Below are 10,700 nucleotides of genomic sequence, written 5' to 3' on the forward strand. Positions count from 1 at the left end.
AGTAATTATTTTATTAGCATATATTATAAAAATATTTATTGTTTTTAAGATGTATTTACTAATTCAATAATTTTAAGATAGTGGAGAAGGAAAATAAATATTTTAATGTGCTATGATTTATATTTGAATTATATTATTCATGCTCATATTCGTCTTCAGAAATAAATTATGCCAACTATTTTGAAATCTTAGAAATTCTCCATGTTCATGTTAATATCATCATTATATTTTCTTTTTGTAAGAAATATGATTTACATATAAATATGCTTTTTAATGCATGTTTAATCTATACAGCCAAGTATTTAAAAACATTGAACATCAGTTCTTTTGGAATTTTATCATTGGTATAACATCTACCTCTCTGTAAATCATTGGTTGGGTCTTAACTTTGGAGATGGATTTTAGACCTCCATCAAAAAATTCTGATGGGACACATGATCTGTCCTCTGAAAATTGTTTCAGCACCACATTTTAAAAATTTTATATTCTATGCTAGACAGTTCATAGATCCACCTGAAAGTCCTTGCTGTGAACTTCAGTAATGCTAAATCAGCAGTTTGTATTAGCATATGTTTATGTTTCTTACCTAAAATGTGTGATTATTTCTGATAGATACTTTAAAATTTCTGTGTCACCACAGAATAAAATACCAGATGATCACTTGGTAAGCACTTAATACATATTTTTTCTTTAAGGGCAGCAATGGAAGTTAACTTATAAACACACTATGGGTATTTTTCTAGCTTTGTGTGCCAATATGTAGAACTGTGCTTTTGTTCCTAATAAAATTTTTCCAATGTTCTTATTATAATTAGCTATTACACAAATATTACTTGAATATATAAACTTCCCAAATCTTAACTCTTGTTTTCTTTTCAGAATCATATCAAAAAGTTGGAAGGAGAGACTTACCGATACCACTGTGTTATTCCTGGAAGCAAGAGAACAGTACTGATGGTTACAAATAGGTATTATTTTAGGCGACATTTTTCAAGTACAACTTAGTTGTATAGATCATAGGAATTTTTAAGGCTGAAATGGCTGAGGATTTAAAGGACTGTACTGCAGTGGAAAAATATTAATTGCCATAGAATCACAAAAATACAGATCTAAATAGGTCCTTTGAGATCATCTGTTCCAATGCCCTCATGTTGGAGATGATGAAACTGAGACTTAGCATGGTTTACGAAGTAATCCAGATGAGAGGACTCCTGAGATTGGAGTCTGCAGTGGGCTTTACACCAGCAGTAGTGGCACCAGTGTAAATGAGTTACAGTTCTAGTTATAGAGGTTAAAACATGAGTGACTTATTCTTACTGGGTTTTATTTGAGGTGATTACTATATCTTTTTAAAGGGATGACATTATTTCTGTGTATTTGTCCCACACCCTCCTAAGCATTTTTTAAGTGCTAGATACTTTTTCAAAAAAAAAAAGAAAAGAAAAAAGAAAAGGATTTGTATTAAACTATCTGCTTATTTTCTTGGAATTTACCCTAGAAATAAATTCATCTCAAAACGACTATTATGGAGTAATAATTTTTCAGAACTTTCTAAGTGATTAAGGCAAAGTACTTAAGATAGACAAGACTCTGCCTTCGATTCCTCAGAATTGCCTTTAAATACACCTGGATGGGAAGGAATATAAGGACTTGGAGATAAACAAGTCTGTTTAAAGAGAAGTTTAACCAGTCATGTAAGAGAATGTTATGTAGTCTTCACATCTATTAAAAATTAACACAAAGTAATTCATCTAAAAAACAGCTTAATTTTACAATTTTACACATTCAACAAGTAATCATTCATTGGTATGCCTGTGATGTTATTGTTTCCATTAGATTAAAACAAAAACAATGTTTATTTTGCTGCATATTGTGTTTAGCTGACAGTGGCAGTATGTTAATTTTAAAATTATTATACCTGTTATGTAAATTAATGTTAGATAAGGGGATCCAGTTTTGTGTGTGTGTGTGTGTGTGTGTGATAATTATTACTTTTAGTTTTGTTTGATATAAGGCATTCTGTGGAAATATTACTGTATACATTATGTACCTGTTTTTTGCATCAAGAAACTTGAAGAATAATAGTAATTTTATATAGTCTCTTAAAGGAACTTTTAAAAAAAAATATTTATTAGTTGTCGATATACCTTTATTTTTTATTTATTTATATGTGGTACTGAGAATTGAACCTGGTGCCTCACACATGCTAGGCAAGTGCTCTGCCACTGAGCCACAATCACAGCCCCTCTTAGGGAACTTTTTATGAGGCTGTTAGTAAAACAGTATTCCTGACCACTATAGTGACATTGTTGCCCCTGCTAGTTTTAGAACATTCTAACATGGATTTCTTTGAGATAGTTATTATTATGTTGATCTCTTTGACCCTATGATTACCAAAAAAAAAAAAAATCTGTCTATCTCATTTCTTCCAAATACAGCATTCTTTAAAATAGCTTTTTTTATTGCTAGTTATATTTATCCATTTATAGATAATATTGAACAAAATCAATAAACTTTCTTTAAAGGGCGAGGTATAAATTCAAGGACTGTGCTTTCTTTCTCAGCTTTTTGAATCACTCTGCCCTTGTGATGGTAAAGATAGCCATGACCACCGGTGTATTAAAAAATGGTCATGGCGACACTCCAGTAAAATCTTATTGAAATAGGCTTTGAGCTAGATTGGGCTTCACAGCCATAGTTTCCTACCCCTAATACAGATAATTTAAAAAATGAAAATAATTAAAGTTAACTAGACATTCTTGTTTATATCTTTTGTCCCAGTATAATTATTAAGAGCCATCTCTCTTATTTTTAGAATGTCCTGGTATGTACAATAAATTTAATCCATAGAATATTCTTTACCAACAGTTTTACCATCCAAAGTGACCACTATTTAGCTGACTTATCAGATTGTTGTAGTGTAGTACATGTATTTTTAAAAAATTATGTGCAAAAAATGAATTATGTACATTTTGGTAATCTAGGTTTTTATATATCAATATTACTATTATCATTTTCTCAAACCATTAAATTTTTTGACAACCTGACTTTTAATGACTAGATAGTATGTACCACAGTTTATTCAAGTATTCCCTTACTATTTGTTGTTCAGTTTCCCTTTTATCAATAGTGTATTATATCTTTGCAGCAAAATCGTTTTCTTGTTATTTCCTTGGAATAAATTCTTAAAAGTGAGATTGCTGGCTTAAAAGTTGTGAGGTTTTTGAGGCCTTTTTATGTATTGCCAAGTCATTTTTCAGAAAGGTTCTGTTAGCTTTGTGTACAGCTGTATGTGTCCTTTCTTAAGTGATGCTAGTAATGGTGGAAAATAATTTGTTTTCATTACCAATTTTTAATTATTGATGAATATGAATGTTTTAATATATCAACCAGTTATATTTTCTATTTTGTGAATTACTTCTAATTTTTCAATGGTTTATTTTTTTTCCCACTGAATTTAAAACGTACTTTGCAAATTATTGTTACCAAAATATCCTTTATCGAGACTGGTAAAAATAGCTTATTTTTATTGCTTATTGCCAGTCTGGATAAAGGATATTTTGGAGGTTAGATTTTTTTGCAAAAATTATTGATTAGTTTTTTTCTGCCCGATGTATTATTTCCCACTATATATTGGGTTTTCATTCAAAATTTATTTCAAGGTTCTTTTACTTAGTGGTTTTAGAAACAAAACACATGTTTCATAACCTAAATTTATTAGGTTGTAGTTCCGCTAATTGATCTTAACTCCCCCATTGTTTATTTTGGTAATCTTTATTAGGAAATTGATCCTTGGGCAGACTTATTTTTTAGCTGTTAGTAGAGAGATATAGAGATGCCCCTTCCCTATCTGAAGGGGCACCTACAAACCATCAGTGACATTACTGTGTGTGATAGGTTCTAGGAAAAAGTGATGTACAGAGATTCTGAAGACATAGGAAAAGTTCTGATTACATTGATGTGGGGACCAAAGTGCCAAGGGGAAGAGTAGTAACTTTGTGTAGGAGGAGGTTCTGGAGCTGAGTCTTATAGTATGTGTCGCTGCCACTTGGTAACAAGAGGAAAGCAAAGATATAAAATGGAATGGTACTTGGAAGAGTCAAATCATGGCAGTGGCCTGATGGTCCAGTGTTAGCAAGAAAAGTATTGGGGTATGAAGCTAGAGTCATTTGTGGTTGCTTCTGTTATCTTAAGGTTTAGGTGTTATTATTAGTGTGACGGAGAATGACTAGTTCTTTTTTTTTTTTTTTCTTTTAAGATATAGCCTTTATTTTATTGTGTGGTATTACTGGCAGCTTCTCATACAAGTTTTTGAACATAGCACACAAATGAGAATTTGCTTTTTATTTTCTTTCCCACTGAAGGCTTATAAACAATAAGTAATATGATGAGGTTTGTAGTTTAAAAATCTCTGGCAGCTCTAGTTTAGATGCTAGATTGGAAGAGTCTGTGTAGATAGGGAATCAGTGGCTTGTAGTTTTTGTTGCTGCACAACAAATATCCCAGTGTGCCAAGCTCATTTAATGTTGGTAGAATTCAGTTGAACTCTGTCAGCCAGGGGGCTGTTATGAGCTCTTAAAAGCCACCTCATTCCTTGCTGTGTGTCTCCCTCCATCAAGCCAAAAAGGGCACTTTGAATTTGACTTCTTAATCTCTGGTCTATATTTAAAGAGTCCATGTGATTAGGTCAGGCCTGCTGCATGAATTATTTTTACTTAGTTATCTGTGCCTTAATAACCAAAGCTATACCATGGGAGGAAATCTGTGATATTTATGGTCCTGAGATTATTCAGAACTATACATGAAGGGATAGGGAATCTTAGAGACCATCTTAGAATTTTATCTGCCACAGAGACTGTGATAGCTGTCTTGGTAGGAAGTGATAAGAGCCTAAATTAAAAGAATAAGAATTGAATAGGAGAAGGCTTAATAGATGGGCCTTGGTGACTGAAAATGAAAGAAAAAGGGATAGAAAAGGACTCTTTGGCTTTGGGTTTGAACACCAAAAGGATTAGTGGTACTATTTTTAGTAATTTGAGGGAAAAAAATGGTGTGTTTCTTGTTTTTGTTTTTTTAACTTAACTGGGTTTTGACAGCTTTGAGACATCAAAGTAGAGATGCCTCAGTAGATAGGGAAACAAAGGTAGGTGGGTAGATAGACAAACAATAGGAATTTGGTTAAAAGTCTAGAGTCAAGATCTTGGAGTCCCCTTGTAAGGGTAGAAAATGACTGAGATTTAATAAACTTTGATAAACATGAAACAGGATTAAGAGAGTGAAGGAGACTTATGGTGGTAGGAGAGCAATAATATTGGTGGTCAAAAGAAGAGTTTAAAGATATACAGAATAGTGAATTACATTGGGCACAAGGATTTGTAACAGCCAGCTTTAACTCTTAGCTCTATCATCTGATCTAAACTGGGGCCTAGGGTAGGGGGAGTGGGATCTACTTTCTAGAGATATTTGGAAAAGAATGGGGTTGTTGAAAGTTGTTTGAGCAGCTTGGGGTCCTGGCATTATGGCACTTGGTAGGCTGGGGGCTGTTGTCCCTGAGCCTCCTTCAGGGCATAACACAGTCCCAAACAAGCCCAATGTTTTAATGGCTTCTCAGTTGAGAAATGCAGTCCAGAGGCCTGTTGCAGTTTCCTGCACTCCAGTGGTCACCAGGTTCATTTAATCCTACCTTCCAAACACCTCCTTCTTACAGCCATTGCCCTACTTGAGGCTCTCATTGCCTCCTGATTGGACTCTTAAGAAACTTCCCATCCAGAGTGTCTCATCATTGTATTTTTTCTGATACTCCAGCTGTAGACCCCTACATTCCTTAAATAAATCTTCCCTTTTTTGTATCCCTGTATTTGTCAGCGTGCTCTTCCCTTTGGACTCTCTTTCCCCTTTCTCAAGTAGAGAACCTCCTTGCATGTCACCTGCTTCACCAGCACTTGTCTTGCTGTACAGGGGCTTTTATTGACATGATTATTTCCCCTTCTAGCCTTTGAGTACCTCTGAAAGAGAAACCTTATCTTTCTGGTTTCTCTTACACCCTAGATATTTGTTGAATTAGCAATTCAATTACTTTACTGAAGTTTTGTTTTCTGTAATAGAAACTTAAAATCAAGTATGGTTATATTGGTAACTAATGTGAATCACAGACTGGGAAATCAATGTGGATGCCCTTTAAGGATTCTGTTATTTTTTTTCTATTACTATTGAGTAAAATAAGATACTCCCTCTGTGATGTAGTGCATTAAAGTTAAAGTGTTCAAGTCTGATATTTATTAGTAGGCTTCAAGTGAATCTTTGCTGACATTTGAGATTTGTGACATTTCCTGCACATTCCTTTGTGACTGGAAGGCATAAATGACTGACAGTAAAGAACAATTAAAAATTTCCCCAAGTAAAACATTTTCAGGGACTTCTGCCATTAAAGCGTCCCAGATGAGAGTACAGCCTGTCCCTTATGTGTTTCAAAGATGATTTCACTATCAGTTTTTTGGTCAATTAGAGAATGTTTTACTTTTCTGAATTCTGCAAGATTAGCAGAAGGGAAATTTTTGAGAGTCTACTTTGTTAGATGACAGGTGTCATATTTCTCTTCATTTGACAGATATCGAGACTTTTAATGGGAAGCATACTCTTTTCAGTGCCAGTTTTCATTGTTTACTGAGTGAGCACTGCATGTACTATGTACAGATTGAACTAGTAGAGAGAATAATTAGCTGTCTTTATCACTACCTGTGTGTTTTTGTTTTTTGTTTTTTTGCAAAATAGGCGAGTACTATGTATAAAAGAAGTTGAAATCCTTGGCCATATGTCCATAGACTGGCAGTGTCCTTTTGAAGATTTTGTACTTCCTCCTAGTACTGATGAAAATCTGCTGAAAATTTCAGTTAAGGTAAGAAAACACAACTTACACCTCTAGATCCAGGCATTCATTATGAGTGGAAACTAGCGCTTTCTGACTCTGTTTTTCATTTAACTACACAATACATTAAAAGGAACATTATTGTTATTATTTTATGCTGAAATATAAAGAAAGTTACAACCCGTTTATTTGTGTAATTATATTTTCTGACAATCCTTGATTGCATAGAGTGAAATATCAGTTTGACAAAAAAAGTTAGGATGCTGGTGTACTGATACTTTCTTTTTTTGGTATATTTAAGCAATAGTGAAACTGAGGTGTTTTTGTTGTTTTTACTTCATATGAATACCCATTTTGCTATAATCTTAGGCATTTCTCGAAATATATCCTTCTTTAGGCTTTTAGAAGATTACTAGGTGCTTGGTGAAAATAAATAATATGTCAGAAATAGCTGTTTTTTGTATTATTTGGAATTTACAGAATGCTAATACAATTTAAGCAATTTTTTTTTGTCTCATCTCCACATCATTTTCTAAAAACTTTATTTAATCACTTAGTAGTTTGCAAAAACGATACCTCATCTTTTACTTAATTCTCAGACTCACTTAACTTTGAAACATGTTTATTATAACATACGTATAATATAAATGTATTTACATTTATTAAAAATACTTATAGTTTCCATTCTAATTATGGTAATTTCTGTAGTATCTTTGTTTTTTTCTAAATAATAGTGATGTTATCTGTATTATTGAAATGCTCTGGAAAGCTTTTATCACAAAATTTTAGTAATATGAGAGTATTGTTTTCCTTTTTTTAAATTTTGTATTTGTTTTAATTAGTTATACATGATAGTAGAATGTATTTATGCACTTTAATATATCATACATAGATGGGATATAATTTCTCATTTTTCTAAGTGTACATGTTGCAGAATCATATTGGTCATGCAGTCACATATATACATAGAATAATAATGTCTGTTTCATTCTACTATCTTTCTTATCCCCACATCCCTTCCCTCCCCTCCCATCATGTCCCTCTATCTAATCTAAGGTAACACTATTCTTCCCTAGTGTCCCTCTACCCCCGCCTTATTGTGAATTAACATCCACATATTAGAGAAAACATTCGGCCTTCGGTTTTGTGGAAGTGGCTTATTTTGCTTAGCATGATATTCTTCAACTCCAACCATTTACTGGCAAATGCCATAATTTCACTCTTCTTTAAAGCTGAGTAATATTCCATTGAGTATACATACCACATTTTCTTTATTCATTTATCTATTGAGGGATACCTAGGTTGGTTCCATAGTCTAGCTATTATGAATTGAGCTGCTATAAACATTGATGTGGCTGTGTCACTATAATATGCTGATTTTAGGTCCTTTGGGTATAAATCAAGGAGTGGGATAGCTGGGTCAAATGGTGGTTTCATTCCAAGTTTTCTGAGGAATCTTCTTACTGCTTCCCATGGTGGTTGCACCAATTTGCAGTCCCATCAGCAATGTATGAGTGAGACTCGCCAACATTTATTGTTGTTTGTATTCTTGATGATTGCCATTCTGACTGGAGTGAGATGAAATCTTAGAGTAGTTTTGATTTGCATTTCTATAATTACTAGAGATGTTGAACACTTTTTCATTTATTTGTTGATCGATTGTATTTCTTCTTTGTGAAAGAAAGTTCAGCTCCTTAGCCCATTTATTGATTGGGTTATTTGTGGTTTTGGTATTAAGTTTTTTGAGTTCTTTATATATCCTAGAGATTAATGCTTTATCAGAAGTACATGTGGTAAAGATTTTCTACCAACCTGTAGGCTCTCTCCTCCTTGTTTACTTTGCTGAGAAGAAGCTTTTTAATTTGAATCCATCCCATTTATTGATTCTTGACTTTACTTCTTGCACTTTAGGAGTCTTGTTAAGGAAATCAGATCCTAGGCCAATGTGGTGAAGATTTGAGCTTATTTTTCCTTCTATTAGGTGCAGGGTCTCTGTTCTAGTGCCTAAGTCTTTGATCCACTTTGAGTTGTTTTCCTTTAGTTTGTGTTTACTTTGCTTTTTATGGAAATTTACAGGTAAGAGGAACTACCATGTTCCCCTACCCATTTGTTTTTCAGCAGTACTAGAATTTAAAGAGTACCTTGGTGTATTGAAACAGTTCTCATGCTAGGGCAGACTGTGTCACTCTGCATATATTTTACAGTTTTCTCAGTTATCACTCTGCTTTCATCTCAGTGGTGAGAATTGATTCAATATATTTTACATTATATAAGAATTTTATCTGTCAGCCAAGGAAATGAAGGAAGGGCTTTTTGATTTGTCAGATGTGATTAGTTATCAAGTGGTGTTTCTGTAGGCTATTTATTATTGCCTGCAGAAAGCCATTATTTTATAGATAGATGTATACACATCCAATTTCATAAATTCTAACAACTCATATGAAATCACTCTCATTGTACCAAGATGATTTATTTTATATCTTTCTTGAATATGTATGTTCTGGAAGTCTAGTGGTTATAAAATAGAGTTGACATTCAAGCATCCAGTTAAAGGTTATGCTTTCTTTTTCTTCTTTTCTTCCATTGTTTCTTTTGAAATAGGAGCAGGGTCTGTTCCACAAAAGAGATAGTGCCAATCTAGGCTGTCTTCGGAAAATTTACCTGAAGGACACCACCACAGCAGAGGTAAACTGTTTATTTAAAGAATACCCCTTAGGTTTTGAGCTGAAAGATTTTTTTAAAGCCTGTTATAACTAACACCTGTTATTTATCCCCCCAAATCTTCTAGTTATAAATTGGGTGAATGTATAAACTTAAAATAATAAACTGTGGACTTACTGGGGCAGAAGGTTTGTGTTTGCATTGATATATGGAACAGAAGCTCTGTTCTCAGCTACTGGATCTGTGGGGAGAGTTCCATCTCTTCTGTACTTTCTTCTTCTGCCAGATGAACCTGAACTTGTTTTCACAGTTCATAATACACATTTTATTTTACAGAGAGCATTTAATGCCATTGAGGATGCACAGTCATTGAGACACCAACAAAAGCTGATGAAGCAGTCATCACAGAAACTTCTCAGGCCTCAAACACCATCATAATTATAGATCCCAGAGGGCTGCTGGTGGGGGAAAAAAATCACTCATATTTACCATGGTAGAGAGAAGTTTGCAAACAACTTTTTAGTTTTATGTAATAGAATAGCTAGTGTTGGGTTTTTTTTTCTTCCCCTATAGTTTTGACTCTTAATTTTATAACCATGCCTGTGTTAGCAACCCATTGTACACTGCTGCTTAAGTGAGTGAGATCTTTGAAGAAATGCCACTTGAGACTCAGAATGAAATTTTCATTAATATTAAAATTGTGAAGCAAATGGCAATAGATTTATTTTTAATTAATTTTTTAAACTAAAGAATGAGGGGGGATAGTAGAGGATAGGAAAGGCAGCAGAACACAACAGACACTAGTATGGCAATATGTAAATCAATGGATGTGTAACTGATGTGATTCTGCAATCTGTATACGGGGTAAAAATGGGAGCTCATAACCCACTTGAATCAAAGTGTGAAATATGATATATCAAGAATTATGTAATGTTTTGAACAGCCAACAATAAAAAATTAAAAAAAAAAAAAAAACTAAAGAATGAGAAAGAATTTAGAATGATTAGTGTTTTTTGAATGGTTTTAGCCACAAAATGTTGGGCACTTTGACATTTTGCTTAAAGGTAATTTGTTCATTAATTGAACTGAGATAACATTTTTTGGTAAACCAGGTAATTGATGGAAAAACCCCACTAAATGGAGAAATGACATGTTTCCTCCCCCCCCCCCCCCC

The 10,700-nt window shown here is 33.5% G+C and overlaps 1 protein-coding gene across 1 annotated transcript; it reads left to right on the plus strand.

Moving 5' to 3' along the window:
• Window positions 1-123: 123 nt before the first annotated feature.
• On the plus strand, window positions 124-10,697 carry LOC125613298 (intermembrane lipid transfer protein VPS13C-like). The gene is made up of 5 exons (XM_048793018.1): window positions 124-968; window positions 6,772-6,895; window positions 9,467-9,550; window positions 9,863-10,282; window positions 10,514-10,697. The coding sequence occupies exons 1-4, from the start codon at window positions 955-957 to the stop codon at window positions 9,962-9,964; spliced, it is 324 nt and encodes a 107-aa protein (XP_048648975.1). The 5' UTR covers window positions 124-954; the 3' UTR covers window positions 9,965-10,282; window positions 10,514-10,697.
• The last annotated feature ends 3 nt before the right edge of the window (window positions 10,698-10,700 follow it).

This window comes from Marmota marmota, unplaced genomic scaffold, assembly GCF_001458135.2.
Source record: "Marmota marmota marmota unplaced genomic scaffold, marMar, whole genome shotgun sequence".
Lineage (NCBI taxonomy): Eukaryota > Metazoa > Chordata > Mammalia > Rodentia > Sciuridae > Marmota > Marmota marmota.